This window comes from Solea senegalensis, linkage group LG16 (assembly GCF_019176455.1).
Source record: "Solea senegalensis isolate Sse05_10M linkage group LG16, IFAPA_SoseM_1, whole genome shotgun sequence".
Classification (NCBI taxonomy): domain Eukaryota; kingdom Metazoa; phylum Chordata; class Actinopteri; order Pleuronectiformes; family Soleidae; genus Solea; species Solea senegalensis.
The window spans coordinates 8,370,361-8,388,138 of NC_058036.1; the positions used below are offsets into that span (position 1 = coordinate 8,370,361).

At 38.7% G+C, this 17,778-nt stretch overlaps 2 protein-coding genes across 2 annotated transcripts in view; both read right to left on the bottom strand.

Moving 5' to 3' along the window:
- Positions 1 to 287: 287 nt before the first annotated feature.
- On the bottom strand, positions 288 to 11,213 carry lgmn (legumain). The gene is made up of 14 exons (XM_044047986.1): positions 11,113 to 11,213; positions 10,114 to 10,265; positions 9,398 to 9,495; positions 7,293 to 7,374; positions 7,084 to 7,166; positions 6,694 to 6,769; positions 5,730 to 5,792; positions 5,535 to 5,601; positions 4,357 to 4,475; positions 3,777 to 3,866; positions 2,838 to 3,047; positions 2,533 to 2,703; positions 1,591 to 1,658; positions 288 to 776 (listed from the first exon to the last, which is right to left on the bottom strand). Exons 2-14 carry the CDS (start codon positions 10,252 to 10,254, stop codon positions 734 to 736), a joined length of 1,311 nt encoding a protein of 436 aa, XP_043903921.1. The 5' UTR covers positions 10,255 to 10,265; positions 11,113 to 11,213; the 3' UTR covers positions 288 to 733.
- A 1,140-nt stretch (positions 11,214 to 12,353) lies between these two features.
- Positions 12,354 to 17,778, bottom strand: part of pcnx1 (pecanex 1) — a 34,177-nt gene continuing 28,752 nt past the window's right edge. The window contains exons 28-36 of the mRNA XM_044047194.1: positions 17,772 to 17,778; positions 17,503 to 17,603; positions 16,487 to 16,637; positions 16,175 to 16,405; positions 15,803 to 16,077; positions 15,427 to 15,605; positions 14,270 to 14,748; positions 14,057 to 14,197; positions 12,354 to 13,600 (exon numbers count right to left, since the gene is read on the bottom strand). The exon at positions 17,772 to 17,778 is cut by the window's right edge and continues 224 nt beyond it. Of these exons, the coding sequence (XP_043903129.1) occupies positions 13,460 to 13,600; positions 14,057 to 14,197; positions 14,270 to 14,748; positions 15,427 to 15,605; positions 15,803 to 16,077; positions 16,175 to 16,405; positions 16,487 to 16,637; positions 17,503 to 17,603; positions 17,772 to 17,778 (1,705 nt within the window). The 3' untranslated portion in view covers positions 12,354 to 13,459. The remainder of the gene's footprint in view (positions 13,601 to 14,056; positions 14,198 to 14,269; positions 14,749 to 15,426; positions 15,606 to 15,802; positions 16,078 to 16,174; positions 16,406 to 16,486; positions 16,638 to 17,502; positions 17,604 to 17,771) is intronic.

Sequence of the window (17,778 nt, forward strand, 5' to 3'; positions counted from 1 at the left end):
AGTAAGTTAATTAAAATAATCTTCAACATTCAAAGAACATGCTGTTACACACAGATATTATTGGTCAGTGTACAAACCATGTGTGAGAACAAGCTTGCTGCGAAATGATATCTATGAAGTAACTGTAATTCAGGTGGAGGATTATTTTACATCTGTATACAAATCCTCTTCTGGAGATCAGCTGTAAATGTGATTACAACATGAGAAATGATAATGCGTTTTAAAATGAAGAGTAAAAACATGCAAAGAAAATAACACAAGAGGTAAAAACATTAAAAATACAAGTGTTTTTGGTCCATCAGATTTTATTTCAAGATTCTTGTCATAACACTCTTCGTGCTTCAACATTCAGTGTTTCGTGGTGTCCTTTAAAAAAATCAATCATTCATTCAAACCACAGATAAAGCTAAAAGCTGAAGACACATTTGCACAAATTCAATATTCTAAACTGTTTATCATGTGTACTTAAAAAATGTACTTAAAAATCAAAAAAACATTGAAAGCGAAAGTGCAATCCATACGAAAACACACTTAAAAATTCTCAGTAAAATCAGAAATAAAAAAAAACCCATCACAGATTTAAGTGTTAAAGTGTGTTGATGAAACAATCCCATTAACTCTGTGTCAGCCTGATTCCTAAACAGTGCAATGAGAAGCGACGTCTTCTCCGAAAAGCCTTTTCAGGAGGAGGCAGCAGCCGAATCTGAGACTTCAGAGATTAACAGAAAACCTTTCAGTAGTTGAAATGACACACAGAGTCCATGGCCTCCAGGATACTGTGGAGAGAAATATAAGAAAATTTAAATTTTGTACAAAAAAGGTAAAGATACGAAGTAAACCATCCCCGAAAAAGATCAGAAATGGTGTAACACAGTTCAGCAATACTGTAGTTTTCATTAAAAGTCACTCAAACAAAAGTGATTCTAATGAACACTAGAATAGAATGCCTTTATTGTCATCGCACTAAGACTGTTTTTACCTGAATTGGGTTAGGGTACATATTTTTGCTATCATTTGTGTGGGTAAAAATGTATGTTTTTTGGAAAACTACAGTACATTTTGTAACACTTTCATATATGTTTTGGTCACATTTATTTGTTTGGTCCATATTTCCATAACCAAATATGTGTGCTTGTCCATTTAAAAATGTAAAAACAATTATTTTCACATTTATTACAATGAACTGCAATTATTTTTGGTCAGGATTATAGAGCACTTTTCATATTATCCCCATAACTAAGTGTGAGAAAATAAATAAAATAAAAAATAAAATAAAATAAAAAAAAATAAAGTATTGAAATTATATACGTTGTGATAAAAACTGATTAATCTATTATCTCTTTGGTCAAATTTGGCCACTGCCTTTCTTCCATCACTGGTACGCTCTTTTGTCACAGTGTTGTCCAACAAGCGAGGCTCGTTTGACTCCTCCCCCTTTTATAAACACTGAAGCTGTCACTGTGTGGCTTTTCACCGCTGCTCTCAGGCCACTTCTTATGCTGATTCTTATGCTGATTAGTGGTGATGACAGTAAATATTTAAAATGTAACAACCGGGGTTTGAATGAATGAAGAGTGACGGAGAACATACCTCACTACAGGGTATCCTCTCTCACACAGGTTCACCAGAACGAACAGGTGTCTCAGAGCGTATTCATACTGAAACACAACACAAGAGGGCAGCACATGTCATTACAGTCTGTGACTTTTATACAGTAAATGTTGGTGTACATGCGGCACCTGAAATGTCAACACATTTACCAGAAAAAAAGACAATAATGAAACCCAGCTGCATAAAAGTACTTACTGAAGATTTAAAAACACGTATACAAGTATTTTTAATAACTTCTCTGGTCAGAACTGCAGTGCCATTCTCAGTCATTCAGTGTCTCATCTCATTTTAGAGATATAGTATAGTTCGAGTATACTCGGCTCTACAAATAGTTTTGTTGATATTTTTTTCACAACAAAAGGCACGTTTTTACTCTAAATCTTGTATCATAGACACCTGCTGTTGCTGCAACTGTCACAGTTTTGAGAACTTCAGTTGGTTAAAAAGAACACAATACACAAGAACCCGTTGTGCGAGTTTCAGGCAGAGATGAAGACAAAAGATATGATATGAGATAAGTAGTGATATACTGTTGAATTGAATGTAGGAAACCTCTAACTGTTAGCCAAAATTGGAAGAGGAAGAGGTCAACCATATATTTATAAAAAGAATGTGAAACAGGTCTGGTGTTTCCTCTTTTAAATTAGAACCCCAACTCTCAACATGTGACTTAGTTTCAACCAACAGCTGCACATGAATTCACTGTTACAGAAACCACATGCACTTTCAGTTTCATTAATCGCCAACTATTATTGATTTTTCTGCCTCTTGAATGTAGAAATTTTCCAATCTCTTCCATATACATGAAAAATCAATAAAAATTAGACATTTGAGAGCGTCATTATTTTCAGGTTTGCAGAACATCGATCAACATTTTCATTGATTCTGAAAACAGTGGTGGGAGTGTTTTTAACGCTCTACCTTAGTTTCATGCCAGTTGAAGCAGGCGTGTTTGTAGTGTCTGACCGCATACTTGTAGCACTGATGCATGGACAGTTCGGCTTGTTGGTTTAAAACCACCTCTGCCTCGAGTTTACTGCCGGTCACCTTCTCCGCAATCTGACGCATTGTGTCAGCCAGCATCTCCCTCACCTGAACAAACACAGAGTGAGACACAGTGGAACACGGGAACGGTAAATTGAATCTTTATGGTACATCGGATTTTTACGACTTGGACTTGGTCGTCCACAGATTTCCTGAGAGATTAAAACTCTGTCACCATTTACCTTGAGGTGGGCGCTAATCTCCGCCAGCATGCCCCGTGCAGCTCTGATGTCATTGGAGGCCATGAGTTTCCTCTTCATGATGGCCAGGGGAACATCAGGGCTTGGAGTCAGATCCGGATTCTTAACTGGCTGCAGGGTCATTGGAGGAACAGGACGGCTCTTGGCGCTGTGTTCTCCCTGAAATGCCACCACCTTCATGTGGGCCAGTGTCTGAAGAGGAGAGGATAGAAAAAAAGTGAAAAAAGGGCAGGAAACACACACAATGTCCCTTCGACATTTGATATGGAAATATAATGGCTGACACTTCACATTTCAGTTGCAGCAGGGTAACGTTACAATTATACCATCTTATTTCCAATTCAAGTTCCGTCTTGGTAATAAAAATGGTAAATATATGTACTAAAGAGATGATACTGTACTATAACAATACTATGATTTTTTTAAAGTAATGTTAGGGCTGGACAATGATTCAAAGTTTCAATGTTGAAAACTGGTTTCTTCATTTTTCATCCACAAACTTTATCCAACATTGTTTCCATTGTTATGACAAACCTATTACTTAGTGATACCAAAAATAAGTCGATATTATTATTACTATTAGCACATATTGCAACTGTACTTTAATGTAAAATGATGATTGTTTCTTTTTCTGTTGCAACTCCCAAACTTTGGTACAAGCTACCCTCTGATTCCCACACCATGGCACTTAAATCTAAACTCCAAATTCATTTTAAATGGCTTTTAAATTAAAAAATGGCTTTTACTACTACTACTACTACTACTACTACTAGTAGCTCTGTGACATCTTCCTTTCTCTCTTTACGTTTTGCTATTTTCTGTTGTTACGTAAAGCACATTGGGTACCTTATGGGTGCTATAAAGAGCTATTTAAATGAACACTTTCTCCTCAATATTGTTGATGCTTGTGTTTTGTCCCACCTTGTTTCCAAACTGCTGCACGTGGCTGGTGTTTGTGAGGCTCTTCACGATCTTGAACTGCTTCATCAAAGTCTCTTTGGACAAGTCCTCCTGAAAACGTGGCAGAGCATATACAGAAAAAAACTGATTTACCATTCAACATTTCTCATAAGTCCCATTTTTTGGTTCCCTTTTCAATTTAAACATTTATGTTTATAGAACCACAAGATCACAGGTGTTTTGTTGTTACCACATATTTTTGTCACCAGGTGCAGAACCGCAAAGAAAAAACAGAGTCTCTCTTGTCCTGATTAAAACTCACCAGTGTAAGAGAGCTTAAGCTGTATTATGCAATAGACGACAGGTTAGAATGTCTAAAACGTTTTAATATTTGCCTCCTAATGGTTGTGGAAAGAAGAAGAACTCAAAGTTTCCAGGGGAAACTGTGTTGGCTATTTATATTAATATTTCAAAAATTTAAAATCACTGTATTCATGAAGAGGGAAAATACAACACTTAACAACTTAAACACACTCTTTTAGGTAACAATATCCAGATTAAATGTTATGACTTGGACACAGCAGGGAAAAACATCACCCACCACATCAGAGTCTTCCAGCCAGTGAACACTGTACCAGTCGCCCAGGTATGTATCCCTCTTCTCGTCATAGTAACAGGCGTAAGACGACTCGTGAGAGTTGGCTGCTGTGGTGGCGTACACTGCAAAACACACAGACATGCTCGCGCGAGTCAGTCTAATAATTTGGCAGTGACAGATTGGAATTTTCTGGCCAAACACGTTTGGTTGAAAGACATACGTATTAACATCATACGAAGCAGTTTGTGAGCCCATCAAGAGACAAACGCAATTTTAAAAGACTTAAATTTGTGGTGTAAAAAAAGGGGGGGATGTAAAAATATATTAATGAATTCATAAAAGGCACACAAACATGGAAGAAATCAAAAAGAATAATTTCTCCTCAATTTTACACACTTACATTGAATTAGCCTCTCAGAGCTGTAAAGTTAAAAACATAAAGTAATTATAATACATAATATAATAAGTAGAAAGCAAGAACTCTGTTCCATGTCTGTTTTGTTTTGTTATCACATGACCAAGCACATGACACAAGTGAGAAGAGAAAGTCCACACATTCACTGACTCGCTCCGTTCATGACAAATAGAGTAAAAAAAAAAAGGGAATGAAGGCAGGGTTTCTGTCTCTACTTGTTTAATTTATTAAAACTGCTCTTTCATACTCTAATAGTTTAATTGCAAACCAATCAGAGCCTCATCTGCTCCTCTATTTAAGAAAACTACAGCTCATCACCAGTTTTTATTTATGGAATGTTTCAGGTAAAGGTAATATTCCTGGGCAGTTTAAGAGTTATTTTAAAGCCAACTCAATGGTCCGTTGCCATTAAACTCGTCAGTCAGCAGATCAACTATTGAAATTGGTTGGAAAAAAAAAAACAAATTTTCTATGCATTTTCTTACCTCTGTGCTTGTATTATGTTATTAAGGGTGGAGGCTTCAGTTAATGGACTTTCTGCCTCTCCCTCCACTCTGTTCTTTTATCATTTGTCATTTCTGTCTTGGGCAAAATAAATCAACTGATCAGAAAGTCAGACGTAAGTGACGGAAATGAATCCCAAAAGAGATCATTTTATGTTATCAAGGATTGTTCATTGACAGAAAGATTTTACTGATCCGTGAGGGTTGGTTATCGCTTGCTTTTCCAGGAAAGTGAATCAGATGAGTTTGAAGTTCAAACTCACCGTTAATGTCAGCAGGCAGGTCCTTCATCATTGACCCAGACTCACACGCCTCAATGTAGAACACCATCTGTCAATATCCAGATATGAGTGTGTGTTAGAGAGGGGGGGGTTGTGGAAGAGAGCAACAAAAACAAGTGCTATGATCACCTCAGCTACAGTGAGTCATGATCATCTGATTGTTTCGTATCCACAAACCTGTTTGTATTTCTTATTATCGTGCATGTATTTGATGGTTTGTTGGAGATCTTCAACATGGAGCTGGAGGGAGAGAAAGTCGACTTTATAAACAGACACATACACAACACATATACAGTTGGAGTTATAACATTATAGTAGTCATTGCTACTAATGAAGCCCAGGAACAGGTCAAGAAACTGACCACATATGAAAAGGATCTGGATAGCAATCAATTATACATTTATGATATGGAACAAAATATGTTGTATATAATACTTTTGTTTTAACTTAAGATGTCAACATTTGAAAACTTTGGCTTCTTTTGTTGATTGAATACAAGGATCTAAGATGATGCTAAGCTGCTCCAACACAAAAATGTTAAAGGATGACTGAGGATGTTGTAAAATAAAATGTTGAATCCTGACAATGGGACTAGATTAAACTTTAAAGCTGCTGTCTTTGATCTAACGACCTTTCTTTATTTATAACATATTCCTGAGGAGTTAATGGTCGCAATCACTAGTTTCAGCTCCTCTTCCATAGAAACTAAAGTTCCTTTTGTATATTATGTTCCTGTTTAGGAGTAATAAAAGAAGAAGCACAGCACATATGAGTGCACTGGACACCAGTGTGACTGACAGGTAACGTCTGTGAACTACTGGTTCTGCCAAAATGTCGAAACGGCACTGGCCAAATTACAAAACTAAAGGCTTTGAAAAGGAAATTCAGTGGTCATCTTTGTCACTTAAAATCACTTGACTAAAAATATTTTATATGATAATCAGCCTTTACATATGATGTTAATAAGAATCTTGTGAGAAAAGTTCTTTGTCTATGACCTCACACTTTTTATAGCTCTATCAGGTAGTTGCATGTCTGATCTGATCTGACAAAACAAGCTGAACAACTTGGGGGAAGTTGGTTCTAGTAAAGTCATGTTATGAGGAAACCTTTAGATATAACAAAGTAAAAAGAGGCTCACTTCATCGTCGGGAAAAGCCAGAATACCAGGTGCTCCGTGGTCGGTGAAGTACACAAATACGTGATCATTGGGACCACTGCCAAGACAAAGAGGACAAGGTGAGTAAAACAAACAAACCGGATGAACCAGCCAGTGCCAGATTCAGTCAGTGTGTTTACATGCATGTTAAAAGTCTCATTTTAGTCGCACTAAGACAACAATTAGTTTTTCTTAATGTTATGTAAACATGTTAGTCGGACTAAAATCGAGCTAGCCTCGTGAGATTTTCTCCCCCGCATGTATACTCGGACTCTGCAAGTTGTCCAATTGCACTTCTAAGTCGGACTACAGCCTTAGCTTGATTAAACTGTGTATGTAACCCTACTGAGTGATCCACCTCTAATCACTTGCCTCTTCAACACTTTTCCTGATCCACCTTTGATATTTGAGGAGTCGCCCTTCAACACCGCCAGGAAGTTTTCTGGGGTCACATCCTACAACGGAAAAAAAACAAAAAACCCAAACAAAACCCAATTAGAAATCCTCATGTTTTCATTTAAAATAAAAGACTGCATGTACAGCTTTGGGTTACACTCTTATATACATATACTGGCACTCACTTCGCCTGTGTAATCTTTAGGAACTCCCTTGTACACATCGGTGCCATTGGGCCTGTTGATCACTATCCCTGGAGTGGGGTTCCTGAAAACAATACAATGACTCAGACTTACAGGAGGAAGTGTAAATGGCTGACAAAACACTCTTTATGAAGACAGAGTACCAGATGCATGACTCGCTGATCAGGTGACGAGGACAAAGGTTTCACAAGACAAGAATCTTTCCATTTTTTGCTGAATAATCACTTTTTTTCAAAGGTCTACACAACATCCAGGTTCTTAGTGGATAAAATCCTGGTAAAAGCTTCTGCTAGCAGTTATAGTGAAACATAGTATACACGAGAAAAACTACGTGAGCTGCAGTATTGCGTTGTTGAAACACACGTTGTTTATTAACCACTGCACCTGTTAATAAATGACAGCAGCCATACAGGCGTGCGATCAGGATATGAAACAATCAATGTTGCATGAAGTTTTTTCCCCTCCACTTGACCTACATTATGTGAAAGTATATACAGTGTGTAGAATTTGCAGCTGAATATCCCTCTCACTTCACACTTCTCTTCTAAATGTGTTGGAGAACCTATGCAGTCTTAAGCTAGCAACAAAACTCAAATGATATTTAGCTTGTCCAAATTTGGGTTTTGTAAAACATGGTGGTCCAAAATGGCAGTCTGATATACAGTAGTTATTCCAAAAAATATGATCAAATAATTCCTTCCAAATGGAAACAAATTCATCTCAATTTTAGACAACTGACCTCAAAGACATGAATCAAATGAGTAGACAGTTAATAATTACATTCCTCAACCTATCAATAGTTATTATTACTATTAAAGTCATCTGCAGCTTGAATAAGTCATGATGGTGACCGTACAGTGTCACCATTTTGGGAGATTCATTGAGTAACTACCAGTTTCCAGTTCTGTTGCCAGTTTTGTCTCTGATAATTGGCATTTTTTTACAAACCAAAATTGAAATCAATCCATAAACAAATTCATAGATTTAATGTGAGTTTCGGCTTTAAATAAACATATGTTTGTTATAAATAAGCTTTATCGTGTCTGCAATGTAATGACAGGACTTCAGACTGCAAAATAGATCAAAGCAACATGAGTCTGCCTCTTAAAGCTAATACAGTTTCAATGCAGATACACAAGTAATGTTTTCATACAATTAACCAAATTTTAATGCACGAAAGCTTAGGATATAAAGAAATTGGGGGGCCACTTATTAACAAATCAACACTGAACCTGATAATAACAAGAGTCAGATCTGATTTCACTGCGGCTCCTCTAACCAGACACCATGTGAGTAACATTACAACGAGTCAGAGTCTGACGAAGCAACTAATATTAGTTTCTTGTGACTCCACTCAGTGGCTGTTTCACTGTTTACAGTTTACAGTGCTGCTGCTCTGGCAGATTCTGACACAAGGTCGACATCCGACACGCAACACAGTATGCAACATGTACTGTATGTGAGATTACGCTAATGTGGTTTACATATAGAACAGCGATATAATATTTGGGTTCAGATTATCTGACAACTCTTTTTCTGAACAATCCTGATCAAGAAATGTTTGTCAACAGAACTAATAACGTAATTTCTGCTACCAAAATATAATTATAACTATTAATGACTTCATTATCAGCTAATCAATTAAATGACATATTTTGGCTCCACTGTACACAATGTCTATTTTAATGTTTTGACCCATCGTCGTTATTATAGGGGGAAACCTTTACTAAGAATAAATGTGATACATTCTCTCGTTTAAGAGTTTGAAATGTTTGCTCTAACTTGCTATTTATCTTGTGTTTATATATCCAATACTTAAAATATATAACAAAGACAAATAATAGTAAAAAAACAAAACAAATGGTGAGCTTTTGTTGTTGACAATGAGACAATGAGACAATGTTGAGCTGTCTCGTGCACTGTGAAAGGGGAATTGACTTTTCTGTGTGTGAAGAGGCTTCATCTATTGTGGGAAGAGTAAAGGTCAATAACTGACTAGGTATTTAAGAGGAAAGAGGTTAAAAGCAGTAAGAAAAAAAACCCAGTGTGTCAGAGAACTGTTTCATAAAAACAAAAAAATAACTCACTCTTCATTCTGAGCCAAGTCATCGTACATCATAACGACTATCTGCTCATCTGGGATGCCATTTTTGTGGACGATCTGGTAGGCATGGCAAGCATCGGCCTGAAAGTGCAAGAGATTTGGTTGGATGTGATTAGAGGTCTCTGAGGCTGAAGCAAACTCATGCACTGGGAAAGGGGGTAGAGTGGCTCAGCGGTTAAGACCGGTACCCTGTGTGCAAAAGACATCATGGTCGCAATGATTGCAAGTTCGACTCAACCCCTGGCTGATTGTACTCAATTCCATTGTAAGTCGCTGTGGATAAAAGCATCAGCTAAATGACATGTAATGTAATGTAAAGGACAAGTGACTTTTCTGTGTGTGTTAAGAGGATTTTATGTCAAGACAACTTACGTTTTGTAGCACATCTCTCTCTGTTAATTCAAGGAACATCTTTCTGTCTGTCCATTAATCACATGACTGTTCAAATGTTCGCTTGGAAGGTGACTTACCAAGAGCACCAGTGTGAGCATTAATGATTTTGGTAGAAATTGCTTAAAGTACTGACTAGTAAAAAAAACATCAGGGTTGACCAAGTGCTTTACAAGGTAAAAACAGAATTAAGGGAAAAGGGTAAAAAAGTAAAACATTAAAATTGTGAAATGGTCTACCAACAGTCCAGTAAAGGTAAAGTAACACAGGGAGCAACTTCATGCATCACGTGTGGTTAACACTTCTGACCTGGTGTCTGTAGTTGTACCAGCCGTTAGATCCTGCCACAATAACCACCCAGTGTTTCTCATCTGTTGTCTGCTGAGAAATAAATGCGTTTACCAGCCCGAGACTGAGGCTGAGCAGAGCAAAGACGACTGGCCGACACATCTCCTGACCTCCTGTAGGGATGACCACTAAATCAGACCACTCTTTGCATTGACATTTCATAGATTATAGATGAGTGAATGGTTAGATTTACTGACTGGCACACAAAACATACACTTGAGCATTAAAACGCTAGTGTTAAAGCTGTTGTAACACTATATATATACACATAAATAGTTTAAAAATGCATTATTACAGCTATGTTCTTCCTAGTCAATATGAAATATCACATCTAAAACATTCTTTCTAGCCCTAATAGTCATTTCAGAATAGAATACAATTCAGATCAAAGCAGATTAAATTAAGAAAAACTGTACAACTGTAACTGTAAAACTGTATGAAACTTTGACAAACATAAACAATACAAGACTGAAACATAGATGAATTGTCAATTGAAATATTAATACATTTTTATATATAATTTCAAATAAATAAATAAAAGTTACTTTAATGACAAATGGAAAGTGGGACGATATTAGTCCTGAGAAGATTAAATTAATTTGTGTTAAAGGTTAATTTTGACATATATTATATGATACACATATATATATATACACACATATATATATGTGTGTATATATATATATATATATATATATATATATATATATATATATATATATATATATATGTAGAGAGAGATAGCTACAGATATATGTGTACAAACAGTTTTCCCACCTGACGGTTTAAAGTCACATGACAATGATAAACCCTGCTAGCTCGTAGCGCAAAAACAACAAGCTAACAAAAACAGCTCTAAACAGAGAACAAGTCAGTGACAGAAAAGCTGTCATTTAACTTCTGTTCAGTCAAAATGTGATCAACACTGAGACTAAGAGTTTCGATGTTTGCTTTTTTTACCTTTATTCCTTGGTTATGAGTCAGCAGTAGGGAGAATCGCTGCAGTCAGCTACATTCACATTCAGATACACACACACACTGGAGCAGCAGCGGCGGCGGTCGGACGTTTGATATATATGACGTCGGGAAAAAAAAACCCACTGAGGAATGTTCCGGAGAACAGCCAATCATAGGGCGTGGGGGTGTGGCCTAAATGTAAACAGAAAATCGGTATCATGTCAGAACCTGTTTGTTTATCGATAATAGAGGAAACTAGATTAAATAATCTTCCTGTGGATAATGATGGTTTCGTGGAAAACACCTCCTATTTCCCTCGGATCCATTAATTACGTGCTGATACCGCAATGTCAATATTCCTGAATACTGTTAATGTTTTTAATTATAATATCTTGGATACTTTCTCATAATACTTCCATATTCCTGCTCTTTACCCTTTTGTATGGCTTATTCAAATTATATTTAGCATTTGTAGACTTATTTTATCACTTATTATAATCCTAATGTGTCACTTGTTTATCTCTAACCCATTTTTTTTACCCTGCTGTAACAAGTGAGTTTTGCCAATATTGCATCAATAAAGTCAAACCTAATCTAATCTAATGTAAACAATGTTCTTTCTGCCACTGCTCTTTTATTTTGGAAAACAAACGGTTCACACAGTGACTATTGTATATAATCCTATATATATTCCAAAAAGAAAAAAAGTATTATTATTCATAAAGGATTATGTAATTAAATATTTCATATTCTGATATTAAAATACCAGTGTGTACAAGTAATAAGGGACAACTAGTTAATCTAACTCAGTCTGACACAACAATGAATATTGAATGGTGTTGATTCAACTGTATACTTTCGCATAATGTATTTTGCGGTGCTGTGGATTTGTGCATTTTTTGTAAATTTTGCTTAAATCAAATGACATAGATTAGGTGAACAATTTAACACGTCAAACTGCAGTGTCTTCAGTGGCTGTAAAGTTTAAGAGATACACAGTGTGGAAGAGTCACATGATTTTTCTCAGCTACAAACTTATAAAATAGGGGGAAATCACCTCGTCACTGCACCTGCTGCTCACAAGTTTCATTTTAAAGCTTGGAGGTCATGCGACGTCTTTGTGCGTTCAAATAAAGTCACTGCTGATGACTCAGCGTCCACTTCACCTGCTAAAAGCTAACGTTAAAGTAACATCTGACCTCAAAAGAATCAAAAAAAAGAAATAAACGACCACATGAGGTGACTTAAAGTTGTCAGCAATAAATCAAACTTTTATTTCTCCATATAGAAAAGAATTAAGTTAAATAGTGAAACAATCCATCAAAAAATCTGGCATCTTATTTTCAACCATGGTCCTTAATACATTAACCTTTGTCCAAAAAAAAGAAAAAAAAAGAAAAAAAAGATCTAACATAGTGTAAATACCATGTTCACAGTAATAAATATTGAAAACAAAATCTTTTTATACATTTACATTATATATATATTTGTGTAAATATATATATATATATATTACATAGAGATATAATCATATACAGTAAAAAGTTATTTTCAAGTTTATCAAACATAAAATAGTAAAATAAAAATGGCTGAAAACAGAATGATGATTGCATTATATTCATTCCCAAGGCATCAGTAACCATGGCCAGAGTCTGTAATAAATAAAAAGTGATATTATTTAAAGATTGTAGTGCATCACTGTAAATTAAACAACAACAAAAAAATTGTAGTGCAAGTATTTTTCTGTCTTTGCGTAATCTTGCAAATGTCAAAATGAAACAAAACGGAATGACGACAATGAAACAGAGGAGTCTGCTGAGCACAGCACAGTCGAGTCCTCGACTTAAGTCTCTTTCTGCATCGCAGCTTCCTCTGTCGTCATGGCAGCGAAAATAAAAGCTTTCACATGTAGAAAACCATGGCCAGAGAATCAACACCAGGCTTATTTGGCAAAGTATTTAAAGGACAAACAAAAACACACACACACACACAAAGAAACTCTCCAAAAGCTCTTTACAATTCATCTCTGTCGTAACTGCCAAGAAAATGTCCGATGAAATGCATAGAAATTAATCACCAGTCGCAAGGAGTAACTTAAGAGTTGTTTACTGTCATGCAGCATTTCTGAGATGCGAAGAAAGGCAGACGTGTGGATGCAGTGAAGGATGTTGGATGGACAAAGGCTCTGCCGCTTGCACTTTTCCCTGGCTTCCTTTCCCCCTCTGTGATCATGAACGGGGGAGGGAGGGAGGGAGGGAGGGAGGAGGGGGAGTCTCCCGTTTCCTGTTTGTCTGCAGGCTCCTGCTGAAAGCCAGAGAGTTTGCTGTGTGTGATGTGCCTGCTCGTCCGCTCACACCTCGGCACCCAGCTCAATCACCCCAGTCTCAATAATGGGCACTAGCTTTTCTTCCACCTGTACCAGCAGGATGGTCTTGTCGATATGGGAGCGATTGGCTGGGTCTCGGCTACAAGGCACCCACCGGTGAATCACCTGCAGGGGGCGACAAAGGAGGCAGCTTTAAGACAGGGGCGCATCAGGTCGAATTTATGAGGCGTGTATGATGGAAGAAGTGGGTCAGAGAGGACAAAAAAAAATAGGACACAACCATAAACAATATAATCCAAGGCATATTAGAAGCAAAGAACTGGCCCCTGGGAATCTTCACATTATCAAATCTGGCCCTCTTTAAAAAAAAAAAAAGTTTGGACACTCCTGGGTTAAGCATTAACTGCTTGTGGTTAGGGACAAAGCTTTGTTTAGGCTGCACAAATGAGGACATTTTGGCTGGTCCTCACAACTTCACCGTCCGCCACTGTTACTGTAGATAATAATGGAGCTGAGAGCAGATCATTCCAGAGACAGTTTGTGTTAACACTTGTCCCTAAAAGAAAAGCAAGACGTGGTGCTTACACATCCAGTGTGGCCCTGGCCTCAGAAAGTACTTACATGTCCTTCCATGCCCTCTAGAGGGCTCCAGTCTCTCCAGCAGGTCCGTCCTGCCCTAAGTCTCACGGTTTCCTCAGGCCACTGCAGCTCCTTCCTTTTGGATAAGTTGATGTTCTCCAGCACTTGACTCACGTCCACAATCTGGACGATCCACAGAAAAAGAATTATCATCAGAACAGACACGAGGGTTGACGTTCACACTGACAAACGAACCTGCACTCTGTATGAGATGTCGTCTCTGCGCACGGTGGAGACGGTGGGGTTGTGTTGCTGAGGGTGGTGATGATGGTGGTGGTGGTGGTGGTGGTGGTGGTGATGCTGGCTGAGAGGATCTGTTACGGTGCTGCACAGGCCGTCGTTGCCCAGGAGGCCCACCAGTGTGTGGCGTTTGCAGGGAGGGATGCTGTGGCTGGACAGGGAGGCGGAGGGGCCGGTGGGGCAGGCGGGGCCTGTGGGGCAGGCGGGGTCGGAGGTGGAGCCCAGCCGCAGCTGCAGGGAGGTGGGGAGAGTGCGCAGGGACAACTGGCTGGTGGACGAGCGTCGGCACGGCTCCAGGCCTGTTGTGGAGGTGCGGAGGGACGAGTGACGGCTGCTGCTGTAGCGGTAAGAGGACGACTGGCTGGCGACAGAGGCTCGGGCTGGGGAGTGGCGGACTAAACCAGACTGGACCGACTGGGAACTCTGACTGGTGCCTGAACACAGGGAAGACAAAAGTGACATAAGATGTCGAATAAATATAATGGATTTTTGTCTGAGTGCGGGTCAAGTGCCCAAACACTGGATCCCCATAATGCACCTCAATTTTTCAGGATCAGGATTTGGTCTCCATGAGGACTACTGGTCGTGACAATGTTTATGAAGCAGTAACAGGAGAGGATAATATTGTTTATGGTTGTGTCCCGTTCTAGCCTCTCTAAAACCCACACCCTCCATCATAAACACTTAATAAACGCTGGTCCTGACAGCGCTCGGTGTTAATGCCAGTAAAAGGTCCTAAAGAGGTGACGTATACAAGAACACAGTCTACACGCGATGCGTTAACTGACCTTTATCTGCCCTCGTTACTTTGATTTGTTAAAGCATAAGTAGGTTGAATGGACGTGTCCTGACAAAAAGTACGAAAAATGGATCATATTTGTCCCAATTTAGCTTCTCTGGGAGGAAAAAAAGGAGATAATGAAACGTAACGGTTGCCAACTGCTGTAAAACACCAAAAACATATACGCCTTTAATGAGCCTTTAACACTACATTCCCTGTTTGCAGGCTCATTGTTGAGGAGCGTTGCTTTTTAAAAAGGTAATTAGTGATCTGATTTCAATATCTTTTTCAAACAGAAGTCCAGTACTGTTGCTCTCAGCGCGGTTCTTACCCAGAGGATGCGGCTGGTACGAGTAAGGAGGTGCAGGTCCAGACAGCCCGCCCTGTGACATGGAGCTCTGCTGCGAGTCGCCCGCCATCCCGTTTGCACTGCTGCAGGACAGGCCGCCTGCATCTGGATCCTCTATGTTGCCGCCACTGTTACAGCCAGCACCACAGCCTTTTCTTAATCTAGGAGGACACATTCAAATATAACATTTTGACCATGTCACCGCAAAGGAAACATTTTCAGCGTCTTAAATGTGAATATTTTCTGGTTTCTTTGCTCCACATAACAAAGAAATTCGGGTTGTGGATAAAACAAGACATTTGAGAACATAATCATTTAGATTCAGAACCATTTTGAATCATATTTTCGAGTTACAAACCTGTGCCAGGTGCTGACGACAAAGTTGCGGATGTTTCCGATGCTGATGGGGCCTCCCAGGATGTGTCCGAGCTGCGGGTGCGAGTTGCAGTAGGAGGTGGTCAGCGGCGATACGTAGATGGGATAACCGATGGGCTGGTCGCATGAAGAGTTGATCATGTTTCGCAGCGCCTGCTTGGCGTTCTGGATGCTCCCGCGCTCTGGGTTTCTGTTTCTCAGGAACACTAACTCCTGCTGCTGCCCCGCCCAGAGACCTCGGACGCATTCTTTATTCACCTGTGGCCCAAGAGGCGAATTCTCATTTAATGTTTTCATTTAATGAACGTTTGTGTAGATTTATTATAGCATGCATAAAATGTGTTTTTGTGCCCACCTTGATGACACGGAAGCTGAGGTATCGTCGATTGAGCATGATGATTTTGTACTCGTTGGTGCCTTCGTCGAGGACGTGGCGAAGGGCGAGCAGGGATTGTGCGTTGGACAGTACGGCGCTCCTCCAGGCGGGGTCGCCCTCATGAGCGATGACGAGGTTCTGCTGGTGAGAGGAGATGGCCTCGAAGAGAACCGCTGGCTCGTCGTACTCGTCGGGGGAGGTGAAGTGGTCCTGAGAAGCGGAAAAAGAGGAACGGTGACCTTTTTGTCACAGAAAGACGAAAAGGGGGTCACATCGCCGGCTGAGGCTCACCTGGTGTAGTTTGAGAGACATTCGGATTCCAGGCACCACAACTTTCCTGAGCAGTTCCATGTCTGCGAAGATCCACTCGTCTCGTATCGACGAGATGCGGAAATCTCCCTTAAATAATGCATGAAGTCCGTAAAGGAAAGACTCCAGGTTACTGTGATGGAAAGAGAAGAGCAACGACACAAGAATAATTCAGCAAGTTATGAAAACTACTGTATTTAATGCCGATCAAAGACATGTGCATCCACTTGTTTGTTTGATATACATTAATAGTTTCACAAAGGAAAAGTGACAAAGGAAAACTTTTTATGTACTCTTCATGTATTTTATCCTTTCATTCTCAGTTAAATGTGAAATATTTATGTGAATATTCACTAACATTAAACATCTGCAATGTCACAGATTAGCAAATCTAAACTCAATAAATTAGAATATCATGGAAAAGTTCATTTATTTCAGAAATTCAACTCAAATAGTGAAACCTGTGTATTATATAAAGTTAAATGTGAGCCAAAATCATCACAATTAAAAGAACCAAAGACTTAAACGACTTCAGTCTGTGTATATTGAATTAATATAAATGAACTTTATTGATTGAGATGCACCTGTATATTATTCAAACAAATCGGGAAACAAATATGTGAAAAACAAATACATTTAAACTTATTTAATCAGATTTATGGTCAAATTAATTCCAGAATTTGACTCATGTGACTGTAACCCAGTGATGTGGTGTCAGTTCTCACTAACTGTTAGTTTCATAAGCCTGTTCCTCTCAAGGTCATTCTGGTTTTCCCTCAGTTCCAACTACATTTTGGATGATATTAGGTCATCGTTGTGTTTTAAGCTTTATATCTCTAATCTGGAAAGATTTGCAATCTATTAAAGGAATAAATATGCAAAGAAACTATGATGTGCAGTATGTACGGTTGGTCTGTCCTACTTAAGTGAAGACTCATCAACTACAAATGTGCACTTCTTTGCAGGTTGGGCGATTGTAAGAAAGGTTACTGAATAACCTGGACATATGATGGGCAGCTGTTCCTAGAGCTCTCCTTCCCAGCACACACAGACCGAAGCAGAGCAACACCAGAGACGAGTCCTTCTCACTGTCCAGCGGCTAAAATACAAACATCAAATCATCAAATATCACTTTTTATCTATACAGTTTACAAAAATAACCAGATATTTTACAATTATTCATTCAAAAAATAGCAGATTTTATACATAACTGATCGAGTATAATTTTATCCTCAGTTAGACTCATAGAACAATATCGCAGCTTTACCTTGGTC